Raw genomic sequence first — 21,278 nt, 5'->3', positions numbered from 1 at the left:
TTAAGTAATTGTAAATCCTGTCTCTCAGAATCGTCTCCAATACTTTGCCCTCCATTGGTGTAAGACTGACTGTTCTATCATTCCCAGGGTTATTCCTATTCCCTTCCCTGAACAAGGGGGTAACACCTCCCACTCCCCCCCCCCCCCCACACACACACACCCATGCGCTCACCTTTTCACAGGCTTATATTCCATCACTCTTTCGCACACACTCTATCAAGCAAGCACACACACACACTCTCTCTTTCACAAAAATATAAGTCTATTGGGGGAATTTGCATTTACAAAATTGTATTTACAGATACACTCTATTTTGCTCAAAAAGCGCACAATCTGCAGACAGTCAATCCATGTGACATTTTATAAATTCCTACTTTGGAAATAGATCTAGTCTGACTCAAGATTGGGATACATACAGACTGTAACCAAACAGTGTTGTCAGAGCTGAGATGTCACCTTTTTTTGTAAAACCTTAAGTTATCTCGGGAATGTGACTTGAAAGTAGTTCTGGAATTTACATATTAATCAATCAAAACCTGCAACCCAATTTAAAAGGTGAAAGACTTAACAGCAATCTAGGTTTGTTCAATATATTGCATCAGTTTTTTTGATATTATTATCTTTTGCTATAAATTGTGTCCTATGATCCTGCTCTACTAGCTACCTGATGAAGGAGCAGCACTCCAAAAGCTAGTGCTTCCAAATACACGTATTGGGTTATAACCATGTGTCATGTGATTTTTAACTTAAACATACAGAAGGAGTATGCTCCCACAGCTTTCTGTGGCAAGGAGTTCCAAACCCTCCTGAGAGAAGAAATTTTTCTTCATCCCAGTCTTAAATTAGTGCCTCTTATTCTGAAACAATGGCCTCTGGTCCTAGATGCCCCCAATAGGGGAAACATCCTCTCAGCATTTACCCTGTCAAGCCCCTTTAGAATTGATGTGTTTCAACGAGATCACTTCTCATTCTTTTAAACTCCAATCAGTCCCAACCTGTTTGGCCTTTACTCATAAAATAATCCTTCCAGACCAGGGATCATCCTAATTAACCTTTACTAACCTTTCTCCATTGAAATGATCTTGCCTTAAATAAGGGACCAAAACTGCTCACATTACTCCAGCTGGGGTCTCCCCAGCACCTTGTACCATTGCAGTAAGACTCCCCTACTCTTGTACTCCAACCCCCTTGAAATAAGAGTCAACATTCCCTGAACCTTCTGGAATACCTGCTGTGTCTTTGTGCTTCCTTTCTGTGTTTTGTGCACTAATACCCTCCAAGTCCCTTTGTGTTGCAGCTTTCTGTACTTTTCCTCCATGTTCTTTTGTTCTCCCTTCCAAAGTGAACAACTTCACATTTTCCCCACATTAAATTCCATTTGCCAAATTTTTGTCCACTTACATAACCAAGCAATACCACTCTGATAACTGTTTGTATCCCTTTGAGAACTTTCCTTCCCATCTATTTTGTGTCATCTGTAAATTTAACAACAGTACATGTGCTTCCTTTCTCTAAACTCCCAAATCAAAACAAACCCGATAGTTTGGTAGTGAGAGAAATGAGGAAGCAGGTTTGGAAGGAGTTGCCGATCATTCTGAAGAAGTTACTAAGGAACTGAGGTGCATTGTGTTAGGACTAGACCCTAGTTGAAGGTCCTAAATTCATTACGACTCCAGATAGGTTACCTCCAAATGATTATGTGAATGAGTGAGGATGGATGAAGTGGCTCCCCTTTTTTATTCAACTCTTAACTTCGTTGGTTACAACAAAGTTAATTTTAAAAAGATCCCATACTGTGTGGAAACCTTTTTCCAGTTAAAATATATATGTTTTTAAAGGGATCATTTTATCCAGGGTTTCTTGGGTTAAGGAAAGAGCAAATTTATTAGCTACTAAAATGTGAGAAAAGTTAATAAAACATGACACGGAAACAAACAGTCCTGGGTTCAAAAGTAGAAGCAAAAGTACTTTATAGATAATCTTTGACTTGTCTGTGACAATAGGTTGTGACATTTTGCAGCCATTAAGTTGAGTGATACCAGTGACACTGACTCTGGCAGTTGAGTAGTTTGGAAATTCCTGGTCCAACCCACTTCCGATCGTAGTTCAGGCTTTTTAATGGTACCTCTCCCTTTGAGGTGTTGCTGCCTGAAGTTACCTTGAAGTTGCCTTCATGATTCCTCTTGAGACCCAATGTAATCCAAACAGGGATTTTAGACAACCACTGAATTTACATCTTCAGACATCTCTTGGCTTGTATGTCCTTCTTTTGATTAAAAAAAGATATTGTACCAAGAATCATTGTCATGACAATTGGTACAAGAATAAATGCCATTCACATTTCAAGAATTCCGGGACAAACACAAGCAATGACAGACCAATTAGCCTTTGATTTTATTACATGAAATTAATTTTTATTGGAATTGATTATGGGAAATGCACCTGGGATATTATCACATTCTGGTTCATCCTGTATTCTGCATTCTTTGCAGTGATAATAACTTTTTGAATTTGTTACAAATGATCTTTTGTGTCTGAACTTGGGAACCTGGTCTTCCTCATCTGGGTTAATTTTTCATTGTCTTGATATTTCCTTCACTGCATCAGCTTTATTATTTCTCAACACTGCCCTGAGCTCCATTATTAATAAAAACAAACTTTCCTCCAGAGCTGTTATTTTTTCATAATTTAAGCCTACTAAATGTCCTAATGTTTTATTAAAACAACTTGCTTTGTATTATTAACATGGGAAGTAGTTCTCTACAGTTTGCAGAAGCATAAACTGGCAAAACAGAAACTGAGACAAAGATGATGATATCTGGCAGGGTTACTAAAAGCTGGAACGGGTTTTGAGGCAGGTGGAGGGATTGTTAAAGGAGAAAGATATAAAACGTATGAAGCTTTAGGAGAAACATGTATAAATGCAGAGAAATGTGAGGATGCCTAAGAGGCCAAAACTTGACTGAATGTAGAGCTCTCCACATATTCTAAGATGGGAATATGTAAATATAAGACAGAGATTTGATCTTGAGAAGAATTCAATATTTAAACTATTGTTAATTGGGCACTGATGTTGGTCAGTGAGCACAGCACTGTTGAGTACTCTGGGGCCTGTAACATATATCTTTCGAAGAATCCTTCCCTTTCATTTTACACCAAATTGATTAATGCCTTCTCTTGACAGGGTCTGACCAGTTCCTACTTATAACAACAATCAGGGTCCAATTTGCATTGCAGGACATCAGTTTCTGTCCTAAAATGGGTCTGACCCTTAAGATAAGCAGGATCTCTGGGTGGCAAAAAGGAGATAAACCTGTGTTAGTCGGCTGATAAAGCTATTGATTCTGTCTTGAGGCGAGTACACCCCATGTTAATGGCAGGTTGGAGAGCTACATAATGTTTCATTCAAAAGTTATAAACTCTCACATAAGATGGTGAAAATGAGGACTGCAGATGATAGAAATTAGAGTCGAGAGTGTGGTGCTGGAAAAGCACAGCAAGTCAGGTAGCATCTGGGGAGCAGAAAAATTGACGTTTCAGACCAAAGCCCTTTTGCTTTTACCCAAAACGTCAATTCTCTTGCTCCTTGGATGCTGCCTGACCTGCTGTGTTTTTCCAGCACCATGCTCCCATTTCACATAAGATGTTCAGTGCCAGGCAACACTACAAACAGAGTTAGGAAAAGGTTGGGTACTAAGGGATAAAGTGTCCCAAAGTAGCAAATCAGGGCAAGACTTATACACTTAATGGTAAGGTCCTGGGGATTGTGGCTAAACAAAAAGACTTGGGAATGCAGGTTCATAGTTCCTTGAAAGTAACAAGAGTCAGAGGTAGACAGGGCAGTGAAGAACATGTTTGGTACACTTGCCTTTATTGGTCAGTGCATTAATTGTGGGAGTTGGGAGGTCATTGGTTAGGCCACTTTTGGAATACTGTGTTCAATTCTTGTCTCCCTGCTACAGGAATGATATTGTAAAACTTGGAAGGGTTCTGATAAGATTTACAAAATGTTGTCGGGGTTGGAGAGTTTGAGCTATAGGGAGAGGCTGAATTGACTGAGACTATTTTCCCTCGAGCGTTGGATGTTGTGGAATGTCATAGAGATTTCTAAAGCCAGGAGGGACATTGATAGGGTGAATTGTCAAGGTTCTTTCCCCAGGGTAGGGGAGTCCAAAACTAGAGGGCATAGTTTTAAGGTGCGAGGGGAAAGATTTAAAAAGAACTGAAGAGGCAACTTTTTCATGCAGTAGGTGGTGTGTGTATGTAAGAGCTGTCAGAGGAAGTGGTGGAGGCTGGTGCAATTACAGCATTTAAAAAGCATCTGGATGGGTATATGACTAGGAAGGGTTTAGGGATATGGGCCAAATGCTTGCAAGTGGGACTAGATTAATTTAGAATAGCTGATCGGCATGGACGAGTTGGACAGAAGGGTCTGTTTCCGTGCTGCAAATATCTATGACTCCAAAAGAAGAAGAGACAGGTAAGGGGAGGAGTGAACCAAAAAAATGTAGAAGTGAATGAGATGGCAAGAAGAAAGCAAAGAGGAATGAGGATTGGATTGGGAAAATAGGGGAAGGGAAAGAGGGAGGAGAAAGGAAATGAAAAAAGAAAGACGGCACGGTGCCTTACAGCGCCAGGGACCCAGGTTCGATTCCAGCCTTGGGTGACTGTGTGGAGCTTGCACGTTCTCCCCGTGTCTGCGTGGGTTTCCCCTGGATGCTCTGGTTTCCTCCTGCAATCAGGTTAGGTGAATTAGCCATGCTAAATTGCCCATAGTGTTCAGGGATGTGTTGGTTAGGTGTATTTGTCAGGGGTAAATATAGGATAATAGAGTAGGTAAATGGGATACTCTTTGGAGATTGGTGTGGACTTGTTGGGCCGAAGGGCCTGTTTCCACACTAGGGATTCTATGATTCTATGAAGAAAGATTATTTATATGATCCAATTAAATGGGGAGTGTAGTGAGTCAACTGAGAAATGGGAATGAGATGAGATTATGGGGACAATAGGGAAGAGAGGGACAGGAAATGGTGCCAATCAGTATCCTGTACCTGGAAAATCAGAGCATTTGGGGAGCAAATATTTAGAAAGTACAACAGAGGGAAGGGCAGTGGAAAGGGGTAGGCCCTGTCACCTTCAATGATTTATTCAAACAGATACCCATTTCTTTCTGCTTTTGCAGTCCTATAGAGTTATGTATACATTTTATATTGTCTCTCCATGTTCTTCCAACCAAACTGTGTCACCCCTCTCTTTCTCCACATTGAATCTGATCTGCTACCTATCCAGCCACTGCACAAACCTGTCCATATCCTGTTGAATTTCTACACTGTCCTACTCATGGTTCGTAATGCTTCCACATTTTGTATTATCTGCAAATTTTGAAACTGTGCCCTGTCCAATAGGATCCAAGTCATTACTATAAAATAACAGGAAAAGCAAAGGCCCCAGCACTGAGCTCTGAGGAAATCCACACCAAATTTCCCTCCAGCCGAAGAAGCATCCATTAACATTTATTCTGTTTCCGGTTAGCAGTTGTCTAATTTTATATTAATTTTATATTCCTGAAGAAGGGCCTGTGCCCGAAACGTCGAATCTCCTGTTCCCTGGATGCTGCCTGACCTGCTGTGCTGTTCTAGCAATAAAGTTTCAACTTTATATTAATGCAGCTATTATTCCTTTTATTCCATGAGCTATAAACTTGATCATGATTCCCTTATGGAATGCTTTTTTGAAATTAGCTGCCAGTCTCTTACCATTCTTTCTCATTGCTTTTCTCATTTTCTCTTTCATCATCCCTTTAAGCATTCTATATTGTCTGGTCCTCAATTGTACTTTTCTCTGACACTGTTATTTTCTCTTTGACATTTTTTCTCATTTATATTAATTTCTATCTTTGTTGTCACCCAGTGAGCTCTGGATTTGGATACCCTACTTTTCCCTTTTAAGGGAATATTTCTTTAACTGTAATATGGGATATGACTCCAATTTATTCAGCCCAGAATCATTTTTACCTCATTGAAGCTGGCTTTCCTCAGTTAATTATTCTTACTATAGGTTGTCCTTTGTCTTTTTCCATAGTCAAACAAAAACCTGCTAATACAGTAATCACTATCTCTTAAATGTTGTCTGATTGACACTAGATCTACTTAGTCCACCTCAATCCCGAGACCCTGGTCTAGCTGTGCTCCCTTACTCATTGAGCTAGAAACATACCACTACAGGAAATTCTCCTGAAAATACTCGAGAACCACTTCCTCATCTCTGTCCTTTACACTATTACTATAACAGTCTATATTCAGATGATTAAAATATAATTACTCCATAATTTTTGCATCTATCAGTAATTTTCCTGCATTTTTCAATATCTTTCTCATTGGTAGATGGCCTATGGATTACACTGGGTGTTATGGACCAGGCCAGACCCCCTCAAAACATTTCAAGAAAGTAGCCCGGACCCTAACATTTTTAAGCAGGTTTAAGCAGGTGTAGAGTGGATATTCCAGGAGTGATGCAGCTGGCCCAACCATTTAGTTTTGAACAGAACAGAATTTATTTGCAAAATTACAAAATGGAACACAAACAAAAGAGAATAGAATACTCAATAACTTGAGCTATGCGAAAACCCAACAGCTTATTTCAAATTAATTATGTTGTTCAAATACTTGCAACAATCCCCGTTAACACCCCTATGCCAAAAAAGGAAAAATCAAATAGAATCTTACAGGAGCGATGTCAGAGAGAGGGAGGATCAGCATGGACATGCTTCTTTGGGGCTAGCAGCTTCACAACTGCCTGCCTGCTAAAACCAACCAAACCAGAGAAAAGCTGAGCTGGAAGAACTGGCCACTCCCCTTTCATTATACAAATTTTAAAAAAAAACTTGAAAGCATTTTGTCTGAGGCAGTGTCTGTTAGCTATAATCAAACTGGCCCTAAAACCCATTGAAACCCAGACTTTTAGGAATCGCTGCTTTTATGACCTCTCTGGGGGAGAAAAAACATAACCTTGTTAAAGGAGCAGCATCGTCACACCGAGCAATGGAATTGCCCCATTTGTTACTCTTCATCTATAGCCAAATGGATTCTATCCTTGAACCCTTCTCTTCTAGTTGCTTTCCTCAGCCAGTACTGCCACCCCTCCTCCTTTTCTTCCTATTCTATCATTCTGAACTCTTTTTGTATCCAGGAATATTTAACAGTCTGTCATACTCTTTTTAACCAGGTCTTTCTTATTCCCATAACGTTATATTTCCACCTGATAATCTGTGCCAGTAGTTCACAATCTTATTACTATACCTGGTACCTTCACATGCACAGTAACCCTGAATTAGACTTTTATTAGTTTCTCCCTTATCCTGACCTTATCTATCAACGTACCTTTCCTTATTTGACTGCTATCTGCTTCTCCCAGTATTTTGTGTACCTTAGTGTTCCACTCTGATATTGTCTTCTGGGTCCCACACCCCTGCCAACTTAGTTTAAACCATCCCTAATAACAGATGCAAAACCTCTCATGATCATCTCAGACAATCAGTGGGACAATTTGAGTGGTTACTGTCAATTAGAAATGAAGCAAAAACTGGCTAAGCTGTGAAGGAGAGCTCCATGGAGGTGGTAGTGTCAGGACAGAGGTAGATATTGACAACAAATGTTGGAATGGGAGTTGTTTCACTGGTAGATGTTCTACTATCTTAGTTTTCAGTGATTCCAATACATAGAGGGTAAACTGTGTCGGAACTGTTTAACCTAATTCAATGTTGTAAATTATTTTGTGTATATTTCTAAACATACCTGGGATTGAGTCTAATCACCATTTGAGGTCAGGAACATTCCAAACTGTCTATCCACCCACATACCATGACACTGACAATGCAATTATTGTCTTTGGAATCCTTAGACCATCCACCACTTTTAATAAATTATAGTGGGGATATCTGGCAATCCAAATCCCCATAGGCAGAGATTATTTTACTAGGAATAACCATTTTGTTTCTTCCTTCAGCCTTACCCTGCCCAGAGCGGAGCCACTATGAGGTGTGCACCAGCAGCTGTCCGGCTTCCTGCACTGACCTGATTTCTCCCTTGTACTGTACCAGGCCCTGCACTGAGGGTTGTCAGTGTGATGCAGGTTATGTACTCAGTGGTAATGTTTGTGTTCCACTTGAAGAGTGTGGCTGTGAATTCAATGAACGATATTATTCCTTCAAAACAAAGTTCTGGGCAAATGATGACTGCACCCTACGTTGCCTGTGTGAGGGTCCCGGGGAGGTGCTGTGTATGAATGAAACTTGCTCGAAAGGAGAGTTCTGTCTTGTGGAGAATGGGATCCGAGGGTGCTATCCCAAGAGAGCAGCTGTGTGTACAGTCTCGCGCAATAACGGGCTACAAACATTTGATGGTGCTTCGTTTGATTTCCGGGATGAATATGCATACACCCTGCTCAAAATCTGTGGCTCAAACAGTTACAATCTGTCTCATTTCGAAATCAAACTAGGAAGAAAGAAAATGGTTAATGGTTCTTGGATAAAATCACTGACTATAAATTTCCCTGATCATGAAATAAAGATTGGAGACAGTGAAAACATCATCAAGGTAAGAACCTACAAAATCTCATCACAGATTCATTATTATAACGTTCTGATACACGACTTCCTTCCATTTTACAATATTACTATATTTTCAATGTTTGCAGCAGGAATCTCTAATATAACTTATCCCACACTCCTCACTGTAACACTAAACTGCTCATACCCTTTAAACGTTGATATGTAGTCTATATCCTCCATTATAACATTCTGTTATACTCTATACCCCCATCAGTAATATTGTCTGATAAATCCATCAGTAACATACTCTGATACACACCGTACCCAGCACTGTAACAATCTGGAACAATCAATCAAGCATCGTTATTCAATAGGAAGTGAATGTTGCATTGTAAGATGCTGAAGCATTTACAGTCAAGGTTATAATATATACAGTAAGGAATATATCAAAGTGTTACAATGAGGGGTGAAGGATTGATCAGAATATTATACTGAGAGATCTAGGGCATATTATTATCCACACTACTCTGTGGATGAAAACAGTTCTCCTCATATCACTCCTAAGTGGCCTATCCCATATCCTTAAACTGTGACCACTGTTTTTGGATTCCCCAATCATTGGGAACATCCTTTCTGCGTATACCTTGTCTAGGCCTGTTAGAATTTTATAGGTTCCTATGAGATACCCTTTATTCTTCTAAACTCTAGTGAATATAATCCTAACTGCTCCAGTCTCTTCACACATCAATCCTGCCATCCCAGGAATCAGTCTGATAAACCTTCATTGTCCACCCTCCATAATCAGAACGTCCTTCCTTTGCTAAGGAGATCAAAACTGCACAGGTTTTCAGGTGTGATGTCATTAAGGCCACATATAATTGTAGCAAGACATCCTTATTTCTGTCGGAGAAAGTGAGGCCTGCAGATGCTGGAGATCAGAGTTGAAAAGTGTGGCGCTGGAAAGGCACAGCAAGTCAGGCAGCATCCAAGGAGCAGGAGAATCAATGTTTCAGGCATAGCTCTTCATCAGGAATATCACTACTTCTGTTTTTAATTCCTCTCACAATGAAGGCAAAAGTACCATTTGCCCTATTCATCGCCTACTGAATGTATAAGGACACCCAGGTCTCATTGAACTTGCCCTTTTTCCAGTCTTTCACCATTCAGATAATAATCTGCTTTGCTGTTTATGCTCTGAGTGAACGACCTCACATTGATCCACAATATACTTCATCTGCCATGCATTTGCCCATTCACTCAACTTGTTCAAATCACCCTGAAGCATATCTTCTGCATCCTCTTCACAGCTTACCTTCCCAGCCAGTTTTATGTAGTCTGCAAACTTGCAGATATTACATTTAGTCCTTCATCTCAGTCATGATTATATATTGTGTTTCGCTGGATTCCTAGCACTGCTCCCTGCAGTATCCCACTAGTTACTGCCTACCATTCAGAAAAACACCTGTTTATTCCCACTGTTTGTTTCCTGGCTGCCAGCCAGTTCTCTATCCACGTCAGTACACTTCCCCAGTTCCACATGCTTTAATTTTATGTTAATCTTTTATGTGAGACTTCATCGAAAGCCTTCTGAAAGTACAAATAAACACCATTCCACTAGATTTGTCAATCATGGTTTTCCTTTTGTAAAATCTAGGCACAGTGGCTCAGTGGTTAGCACTACTGCCTCACAGTACCAGGGTCCCAGGTTCAATTCCAGCCTTGGTCGATGGTCTGTGTGGAGTTTGCACATTCTCCCCGTGACTGTGTGGATTTCCTCCGGGTGCTCTGGTTTCCTCCCTCAGTCACAAAGATGTGCAGGTCAGGAGAATTGGCAGGCTAAATTGCCCTTAGTGCTAGGTGCATTAGTCAGAGTGAAATGGGTCTGGGTGGGTTACTCTTCAGAGGGCTTGGTGTGGACTGGTTGGGCCGAAGGGCCAGTTTCTACACTGTAGGGAATCTAATCTAATCTAGTCATCTGGTCAATCCTGTCACTGTTCTCCAAGTGATCAGCTGTTAAATCTTTTACAATGGACTCTAGCATTTTCCCCACTACCAATGTCAGGCTGGCTGATTTTTAATTCCCAGTTTTCTCTCTACCTCCTTTTTAAACAGTGGGGTTACCCCCCAATTGATAGGTGCTGCTCCAAAATTTATAGAATCATGAAAGATGACCACCAATACATTCACTATTTCAATGCCTCTTCCTTAAGTACACTAGAATGTAGATTGTTGAGCTCTGGAGATTTATCAGCCTTTCATTACATCAGTTTCCCCAACACCATTTCCTTACTAATACTGATTTGCCTTCAATATCTCCCTCTCACTAGACCATGTGGGACTTCATTAATCTATTTTCCTCACACATTGGTGAGGCCTCTACTGGAGTACCGTGCACAGAACTGGTTGCCCTGGTACAGGAAGGATATTATTAATCTGGAGAGGGTTCAGAAAGGTTTTACCAGGATGATGATTGGAATGGTGAGTTTGATTTATAAGAATAGGCTGGGACTTTTTTTCTGAAAAATGTGTTGCTGGAAAAGCACAGCAGGTCAGGCAGCATCCAAGGAGCAGGAGAATCAACGTTTCGGGCATAAGAAGAAGGGCTTATGCCCGAAACGTCGATTCTCCTGCTCCTTGGATGCTGCCTGACCTGCTGCGCTTTTCCAGCAACACATTTTTCAGCTTTGATCTCCAGCATCTGCAGTCCTCACTTTCTCCCTGGGACTTTTTTTCACTGGAGCATAGAAGGTTGAGGGATGACCTTGTGGATAAGGTCCCTAGGGTGGGGGAGTTCAAAACTAGGGAGCATATTTTATGGTGAGCAGAGAAAGATTTAAAAGGGACATGAGGGGCAACGTTTTTTTAACATAGTGGTTTTTGTGTGGAATGAACTGCCAGAGGCAATGGTGGATGTAGATGCACTTACAACATTTAAGAGATGTTTGGATAAGTTCATGAAAAAGAAAGGTTTGGAAAGATATGGGCCAAATGCAGGAATGTGGGACTAGTTTAGTTTGGGTACATAGTTGGTGTGGACTGGTTGGACTTTGACTCTATAGCATACCTATAGAAGCTTTTACGAATAATTTTTATGTTTCCCACTAGCTTACTATGTAATCTGATTCCCCTCTTCAACAATCTCTTTATCCTCCCTTGCTGAAATCTAAATTACTCCCAATCCTCATGTCTGCTGTTCTTTTTGACCAATTTGTATGCCCTATTTTCCCTTGTTAGCCAAGGCAGATCACATTTCCCATTTATATCTGTGCCAGACATGAATGAAAACATTTCTCCATGTGCTATTTAAATGTTTGTCGTTGCCATCCACCATCATCTTGCATAGTCAGCAAAGCATCGTCATTTCCTTGATTTAGATTCAGGACCCTAAATCATTGAATTGAATTGAGTCGAATTTATTGTCACGTGTAGCGAGGCACAGTGAAAAGCTTTGTCTTGTGAGCAATACAGGCAGATCACAGAGTTACCTATAAATAATAGGTGGACAGCAGCAAAAACTAAAAAATACAGGTACAAATGAATGTTAAGAGTTTGTGAGTCCATTCAGTATTCTAATAACAGTAGGGTAGAAACTGTTTCAAAACCAGTTGGTTCGTGTGTACCGGCTTCTCTACCTTCTCCCTGATGGTAGAGGTTGTAGAAAAACATTGCCAGGGTGAGATGGATCTTTGAGAATGCTGGCGGCCTTTCCTCAACAGTGGGCTTGGTAGATGGATTCTATAGATGGGAAGTTGGCCATTGTGATCGTCTGGGCTGAGTTCACTACTCTCTGTAACCAACTCCGATCTTGAATGGTACAGTTGCCATACCAGATAGTGATATATTCAGATAGAATGCTCTCGATGGCGCTCCTATAAAAGTTGGCAAGTGTATTCGCCATCTGGGACACCCGGACCAACCAACCCAACCACCCTGTAGCTCAACATTTCAATTCCCCCTCCCACTCCACCAAGGATATGCAGGTCTTTGGACTCCTCCATCGTCAGACCACAGCGAAACGACGGTTGGAGGAAGAACGCCTCATCTTCCGGCTAGGAACCCTCCAACCACAAGGGATGAACTCGGATTTCACCAGTTTCCTCATTTCCCCTCCCCCCAGCCTGTCTCAGTCAAATCCATCAAATTCAGCACCGCCTCCCTAACCTGCAATCTTCTTCCCGACCTCTCCGCCCCCACCCCAATCTGTCCTATCACCCTCACCTTGACCTTTTTCCACCTATCACATTTCCGACGCCCCTCCCCCAAGTCCGTCCTCCCTATCTTTTATCTTAGCCTGCTGGACCAACTTTCCTCATTCCTGAAGAAGGGCTAATGCCCGAAACGTCGATTCTCCTGTTCCCTAGATGCTGCCTGACCTGCTGCGCTTCTCCAGCAACACATTTCCATCTCTATTCGCCATCGTGCCAAATTTCCTCAGCTGCCTGAGGAAGAAGAAATGTTGTTGAGCCTTTGTAACCAATGCGTCCACGTGAAGAGTCCAAGAAAGCTTTTTGTTTATGACCACTCCCAGGAGCTTGACACTCTCCATTCATTCCACCTCTATGCTGTTAACGTGAAGGGGGGCATGAGTAACATCCCACCGAAAGTCAATAATGAGTTCCTTGGTTTTGCCAGCATTCTCAGCGCACCATTTTTCCAGGTCTTCCACCTCCTGTCTGTAGTCTGTTTCTTCGCCATTTGAGATTCGACCGACTATGGTGGTGTCATCAGTGAACGTGTAAATGGCATTAGTCTGGTCAACTATGTCATTTTCCATCTTAATGAGGAATTCTATCATATTATGGTCACTCTTTCCTAAGGGGCCTCACACAGCTAGATTGCCAATTATTTCATTTTCATTATGTAATACCAAGTTTAGGATGGCCTGTTTTCGAGTTGGTTTCCCATGGATTTGAGTGCAGTTAACTGTTTCAGTCTATAATGTCAACTTGGCAGAGATGGGGGAAAGACGAGTCAGTGGAATGTGGTAATGTCATTGAAATAGAGGCCCAGGCTGCTAATACGCAGCATTGATACAAATCTTAGCTATTATCTAATGGAATTTAAATTCAGTTAAATATCTGGGATTTGTCTCAGTAATTGTAACCATGAAACAATTATTATAAAAACACACCTAATGTCCTTTAGGGAAGAAATCCTGCCATCCTCATCTGGTGACCTACAGGTGACTCCAGACTCTCAGACTGTTAACTACCTTCAGAAATGGACAAGCAAGAAGATAAAACTTTGGAGAATTGTAAACTGTGAGGAGGACAGTGTAGAACATCAAAAGGTGAAATGTGGTGGTAGTATTCCTAACTTTGAACCAGGATGCCTGGATTGAAGTCCCGCTGTCCCAGCGGTGTGTAATGACATCCCTGAACAAGTTGGTTCGGAAGTAGTCTTTAGAACATGAAAAGGACATTGGCTAGTTGGTGAAGTGGGGGATTAGACAGCGGATGAGGTTCAAGTGTGAGGTGAAACACTTTGGTACAAGGAACATGGAGAGGCAGTACAAAATAAAGAGTACTATTCGTAAAGGTGTGCAGGAGCAGAGAGACCTGTATGTATAAGGACACAAATTGTTAAGGATGTCAGGACAGGTAGAGAGCTGTTACTAAAGCATTAGTATTCTAGCCTTCATTAAAAGGTCCCTAGAGGTTATGATGAACTTATAGGACACTGGTCAGACCACTGCAATGGACAGCTGTAACTAACAACCGGAAGCGGCAGATTCAAACCACTACAAATGCCGGAGGAAAGATCACAGAAGCGCTTCACAGGAGGCTCCCAAGCACTGAGGATGTCACCTAGACAGGGGACGAAACGTCTGCAACACAAATTCCCAGCTCGGCGAACAGAACCACAACAATGAGCACCCGAGCTACAAATCTTCTCACAAACTTTGAACACTGGTCAGACTTCAGATGGAGTGTTATGTACAGTGAAGTCAGATGTGAATCATTGGAGAAAGTGGCAAGAACGGTTCAGGGATGAAAAGCTTGAGGAAAGGTTGCAGAAATCGGGATTGTTTTACTTGGCGAGCAATAAATAAGACAAGATTAGAGAGAAGTTTTCAAAATCATGAAGGACTTGGATAGAGTGCATTAGGAGAAACTGTTCCCACTTGTAAATGAGTCAAGAACCAAAAGGCACAGTTTTCAAGTATTTTTGCAAAAGAATCGTGAAATCCCTACAGCCATCCAGCCCGTCAAGTCCACACCAACTCCAAACAGCATCCCACGTGAACCCAACTCCCCGACCTACCCCATTCCCTGTAACTCTTCATTTGCCATGGCCAATCCACCTGACCTGTACATCTTTGGACTGTGGGAGGAAACCCCGGAGCACCCGGTGGAAACCCACACAGACACGGGGCGAATGTGCAAACCCCATACAGACAATTGCCTGAGGCTAGAATCCAACTGGAGTCCCCAGTGCTGTGAGGCAGCACTGCTAGCCACTGTGCAAATGGAAGGTGAGAGGGGAAAAACCTTTTAACTCAATGAATTTGCTGCCTGGTAATGTGGTGGAGGCAAGTCCAACTGAGGCTGGCAAGGGTGTATTGGTTGAGTATTTGGATAGAAATAATGTGCAGGCTAATGGGGAAAAGAACAGGTGATTGGCACTAAGTTCAAAATGCTTAAAAACCCGGTACAATTGGACCAATTGCTTTCTTTTGCATCACAACAATTTGGTGATCCTGTGAAGTCACTCACTCCCGGGGCAATAAGGGATGGACAATAAAACTGGCTTTGCAAGTGATAGTCTCATGTTGTGAATGAATTAAAAAAAAAATCCCTCTGAGTTCCATTTTACTGGATGAAGTAGGAACTAATTTTGTCTTGTTTATAGGTGAATGCCTTTGCGATTTCTTTGCCATTTATGCATTCATCTGGAAAACTGAAGATCTACAGAAATGGAAATGATACCACGGTGGAATTAGACAACAGTTTCCAAATCCTTTATTCAAGTGAGGATCGTGTGAATTTAACACTGTCCACTGCCTATTACAACCACACCTGTGGACTATGTGGATACTTTAATGGTAATCCCACAGATGACTTCCGTAAAGCCAATGGAAAGGTGACAGAAAACGCTGCAGAATTTGTGGATAATTGGAAGACATTTGCTGACGATATGACATGCAATGGCCAGTGTGAGGAGCTATACACCGTGTGTACAAATGAGGATTTAATTTTGTATCAAGGGATCTCGCTATGTGGCATAATCAATGATCCCCATAACAGCTCCTTCCTCAATTGTCATGAAGTTGTCAATCCTTCTCCCTTTTTCAGAAGTTGCCTCTATTCCATGTGTTTAAATGGCGGGAACATAACATCTCTTTGCAGCTCCCTGCAGGCCTATGCAGATGCTTGCATTGGTGCCAAGGTCACACAAACTAACTGGAGAAGCAGCACATTTTGCCGTAAGTTATTGAGTAAAGTGGGTATTCAGTGTTTGTAGTAGTCTATCATCCCACAACAGCCAGTGCCTGTAGTTTCGAGCATGTATAAATTAATTTAGTGAATTTACATAGCAGCCTGTGTAAGTCAATCATTCCCTTATGTAGGTACGGAAACGAAAACTGAGCACAATGCTCTACAATGTCTTTACAATGTTCTATTTAATTTCTCAATGACACCTGTTTAATTGCAACAGTACTTGCTCACTGTATATTCAAACTTCCTTACAACAAAGGGCAGCACAGCACTGTCCTCTCTTCCACGTGTTTGTTAGCTTTATTATTATTTCCCATTCTCTTCAAAATGTCAAACAAATGATTACTGACAGATGTAGGGCAACTCAGGTTGAATTCGTTGGGAAGATGATATTAATTGGCCCTCTGGTGGTAACTTTGCCACTGTTTACGTGACACAAAGGAGTAGTATTAAATCCATAAAAATTGGGAGGCTATTCAATCCCTCAAGCCTGCTCTATCAATTGTTTCATGACTGATTTACACCTCAAATCTATTGACCAGCTTGTGTCCCAGATCCCAACGAGCTACCAGGATCAATCAGGTATTGTCAGTTGAACAAGTTCCATTGAGAATGTTTGTTTGTGAAGACTAGGCAGAGGCTGATTCTTCAGAGCTGTTCTTTGACCCTCACCTGGTACTTGGGATGGATTGTCCCACATTCTCACAGGGATCGGTTTTCCTAGTGCCTTAGTGAGTTTTGATAAGAGATTCAACACTGGGGCATCACTGCCAAGCAATGTTGACCAATGTGCAGAGGGATTCTACCTCCCTCATCCATAACTTTCTAGAGTCACAGAGTTATGCAGCATGGAAACAGATCCTTTGGTACAACTAAGTTTCCGTACTAGTCCCATTTGTCTGCATTTGGCCCATATCCTTCTAAACCTTTTCCTATTCATGTACCTGTCCAAATGGCTTTAAAATATTGTAACTACCTGCAGCTACCATTTCCCCAAGCAGTTCATTTCACACACAGACCACCCTCTGTGTGAAAAAGTTGCCCCTCAGATCCCTTCTAAATCTTTCTCCTCTCACTTTAAAATTACACCCTCTCAGTTAGAACTCCCCGACCCCAGGGAAAAGACCTGGTATTCACTTTATCTATGCCTCTCATGATTTTATAAACCTCTAAGATCACCCTTCAGCCTCCTATGCTCCAATGAAAAAAGTCTCAACTTATCCAGCCTATCCTTGTAATGCAAACCCTCCAGTCCAGGTAAAATTCTTGTGAATCTTTTCCAAACCATCTCCAATTTAATAATGTCCTTCCTATAGCAGGGCAACCAGAACTGCACATAGTACTCCAAAAGTGGCCTCACCAATGTGCTATATAACCTCAACATAAAGTCCCAACTCCTACACTCAGTGGTCTGACCAATGAAACAAGCATGCCAAGTGACTTCTGTACCACACTGTTTGCCTGTGGGATGGAACATTCAATGAACTATGTACTTGAACTCCTAGGTCTCTCTGTTCTATGACATTCCCCAGGGCCCTATCATTAACTGCCCTTGTTTGTTTTAGCAAAATGCAATATCTCGCCAAACCCTATTGACCACTCCTCAGTCCATTGGCTGAATTGTTCAAGATCCCTAAGATAACCTTCCTCACTGTTTGCGATACCACAAATTTTGCTGTCATCAACAACCTTCTAAACCACAAATGTGCCTTCTAAATTCTCATCCAAATCATTAGTATAAATGACAAGCAACAGTGAACCCAGCACCGATCCCTGCTGAATACCACTGGTCACACCTCCCATCTCAAAAACCCATCACACCACCCTCTGTCTCCTACCATCAAGTTAATTTTGTATCCAATTGGCAAGCTCTCCCTTAATCTAACTTTACTAACCAGTCTACCATGTGGAGCCCTTGTTAAAGGCCTTACTAAAGTCCATGCAGACAACATCTTCTACTTTGCACTCATCTATCTTCTTGGGTAAAATACTCAAAAAGCTCAAATCAAGTTTGAGGGACATGATCTCCCATGTACAAAGCCACGCTGGCTATCCCGAATCAGTCCTTGCCTTTCCAAGTGTATGTAAATTTATTCTGTCTTTCAGAGTCCCTTTCAATAACTTATCCAGCACTAACATCAGACTTGTTGGTTTATGGTTCCCAGGCTTCTCTTTGCAGTCTTTATTAAATAATGGCATAACATTAGCCACCTTCTAGTCTTCTGGTACTTCACCTGTGGTTGTCAATGATACAAATATCTCTGCCCCAGGCCCTGCAATTTCCTCCCTCGCTTCTTACAACGACCTGGGTTACACTTGACCATATCCCAGATATTTATCGATTTGTATGCTTTTTAACACCTCCGGCACCTGGTCTTTTGTAATCAAGGTCAACTTTGGGATTTCTGAGTTCATGTAACTTGGCCCAGAATGGTGTAGGATTTTGGGGTCTGTGACAAGGGGCCAGTTTCCAGTAAATGGAGATTCTTGTAAAGAACAGTCGAGTGACCAAGACTAAAGACAGCTAAAACCTTTCCTCTTTAACCTTTTGCTCTCTTTTTCCATTAGCTCTTCCGTGTCCTGACCACAGCCACTTTGCCGAATGCACCTCCGCCTGTCCAATGACTTGTGTCTCCCTGGAGCAGGATGTGGAGTGTACGCTGCCTTGTGTGGAAGGCTGTCAGTGTGACCAGGGTTTTGTCCTGAAAGATGGTCATTGTATTCCAAAGAGCCACTGTGGCTGTGTCTACGAAGGTTTGGAGGTCAGGACCAATGAGACTTTCTGGTTGGACAGAGACTGTCAAACTCGCTGCTACTGCAATGGTTCTGACAATGCGGTTTATTGTGAGAGCGCCTCCTGCCGTCTCGATGAATTTTGCTCCGAAGGAGCTGACCTGTTTTCCTGCCTTCCCCGCACAGAGGCTGTTTGCATCGTGTCTGGCTACAGCCACTTGTACACCTTTGACACTCTGGCCTATGATCTGCAAAGTACCTGCTCCCACATCATCAGCACCGTGTCTGCCAGTTCCCCACATCTGCCCCACTTCCTGGTCCAAGCTGAGAATGAAGACCGCAATACGTCATTGGCTCTATGGCTTCACCAAGTCGAGGTGAAGGTGTATGGCTACAATATCAGCGCTTCCAAAGCCTACAAACACACAGTGATGGTGAGCGAGGGCTAGGCAAGGGAGAGGGGCTGAGTCCCAGGTCTGTGAGGCTCTCCAAAACGAGGGCAGTAAATATAAGGTACTACTCGGGAAATGAGGCTTCCCCCTACCCATCATTTAACATTTCCAGGGAATTGGCTAACCTTTGGGGGAATACCAAGCACATTACTGTCTTATTGGTTCACAGGTTGTGGGCATTTATTGCCAGGAGGGGTGGTAAGCTGACAAGGTGCCCATAGAAACCAACCAGATCATTGAGTAGCCCAGCAGATGGATTTAACTAGGAGAGGATATGGGATCCCTCCAGAGGGTGGGGTCTGAAGCCCTAAGGGGGCATCACAGGAGCCAGTAGGCATTACCAATCCTGATCACTATCTGCCTCCAATCTGCCCTATTGATCATTAACTGGAGAAAGTTTTCCTTCTGCAGGTAAACAATGAACGGGTTAATCTGCCCCTCAGACTGGGTCATGGCGAGGTCAATCTCTACTCGTTTGGGCTCTTCTTGATTCTGGAAACAGATTTTGGGCTCAGGGTGATTTATGACTGGAACATGTTCCTAACAGTGACAGTCCCCAGGATCTTCTTCAACCTCACGCGGGGTCTGTGTGGCCAGTTCAATGGAGATCCGGCTGATGATCTTGAGACTCCTGATGGCGAGATCGTGGCTGATCTGCTGGAGTTTGCTGAGAGCTGGATGGTGGCGAGGACTGCGTTTTGTGAGCTGGGCTGTCACCGGGTTTGCCCCTCGTGTGAGCAGGTACTCAATCTCCCTGTGGACGTGCTGCAGCTCTGTGCCCTCATTGTGTCCAAGGACAATGTCTTCAGCCACTGTCACGCGAAGGTGAATCCCACTTTCTTTTACCACAATTGCATTTTCGACTCGTGCATCGATCGTGGAGACCGTCAAACTGCCTGTAACTGGCTTCAGAACTACGGCAGTAGCTGCCAGGCACAGGGAGTTGTTCTGCCCGGCTGGAGAAACCTGACCATGTGCAGTAAGTCTCAGAGACACCGTCACCTTCTCACATTCCTGGCTACGAAACTCTTTCACCTCACTGAGTGAGGGCTTGTTTGCAGACTGGTTATCAATATTCATTCACACTGCCCTCTCCGACTGAGGAACCCACTCACTGCAGGTGTTTGAGCCTCCTGACAAGATCCTTCTGGGGAATCCCTTTTGTTCATGAGGGACCTTGTCTCATATTGATTGAGGATCCAACTATTGGGTTAGGTTAGTTCTAGGCAAAAGTGAGGACTGCAGATGCTGGAAACGAGAGTTTAGATCAGAGTGGTGCTGGAAAAGCACAGCAGGCCAGGCAGCATCTGAGGAGCAGGAAAATCGACATTTCGGGCAAAAGTCCATTCCTGATGAAGGGCATTTGTCCCCCTATTCCCGATGAAGGGCTTTTGCCCGAAACGTCAAAATGCTGCCTGTTGTAGTTCTGCCTTCCCGCCTATTGGGCACTCTGACAGTTAGTGTTTTGGATTGAAGCCACTGGGTTACAAAATTTCCTTGCTGTTTCTCATTTTTTCTCTGCACCATACCAGAATCAGAGTAGATATTGCACAAAAGGAGACCATTCAGCCCATTACGCCTGTGCTGTTTCTCCCCAAGAGCTAAAGGGCTAGTCCCATTTCCTCATCTTTTTCCTCAAAACTTGCAATTCCTCTCTCTTAAGATAAATATTAAGTCCCCTTTTGAAAGTCTTGATTGAACCTTCCCCCAAGATCCTCAGGCTACACTCCAGCTGTAAACAACTTGCTGTGAATCATGGAGATACCATGAAGGAAGCCAGGCCTGCACCACATCTATTGACTAATCGGGCTGTGAGCCAGGCCTGCACCACATCTATTGCCTAATCCGGCTGTGAAAACGCTCTCCCTCACATTGACAAAGGCACATTCAGTCTGATTCTTAGCCCCTCTGTCAATGCAAACACTTTCTCCTAATTGTTGTGGTTCTGTTCGCCGAGCTGGGAATTTGTGTTGCAGACGTTTCGTCCCCTGTCTAGGTGACATCCTCAGTGCTTGAGAGCCTCCTGTGAAGCGCTTCTGTGATCTTTCCTCCGCCATTTGTAGTGGTTTGAATCTGCCGCTTCCGGTTGTCAGTTCCAGCTGTCCG

The 21,278-nt window shown here is 42.7% G+C and overlaps 1 protein-coding gene across 1 annotated transcript in view; it reads left to right on the top strand.

Annotated features, from left to right (window-relative positions):
- tecta (tectorin alpha) overlaps nucleotides 1–21,278 on the top strand; it is a 181,224-nt gene that overhangs the window by 112,052 nt on the left and 47,894 nt on the right. Inside the window, exons 17-20 of the mRNA XM_043676399.1 lie at nucleotides 8,005–8,594; nucleotides 15,401–15,974; nucleotides 18,556–19,154; nucleotides 19,584–20,151. Coding sequence (XP_043532334.1) covers nucleotides 8,005–8,594; nucleotides 15,401–15,974; nucleotides 18,556–19,154; nucleotides 19,584–20,151 — 2,331 coding nt within the window. The remainder of the gene's footprint in view (nucleotides 1–8,004; nucleotides 8,595–15,400; nucleotides 15,975–18,555; nucleotides 19,155–19,583; nucleotides 20,152–21,278) is intronic.

This window comes from Chiloscyllium plagiosum, chromosome 35, assembly GCF_004010195.1.
Source record: "Chiloscyllium plagiosum isolate BGI_BamShark_2017 chromosome 35, ASM401019v2, whole genome shotgun sequence".
NCBI classification, from domain to species: Eukaryota; Metazoa; Chordata; class Chondrichthyes; order Orectolobiformes; family Hemiscylliidae; genus Chiloscyllium; species Chiloscyllium plagiosum.
This window is presented reverse-complemented; position numbering and strand designations above follow the sequence as displayed.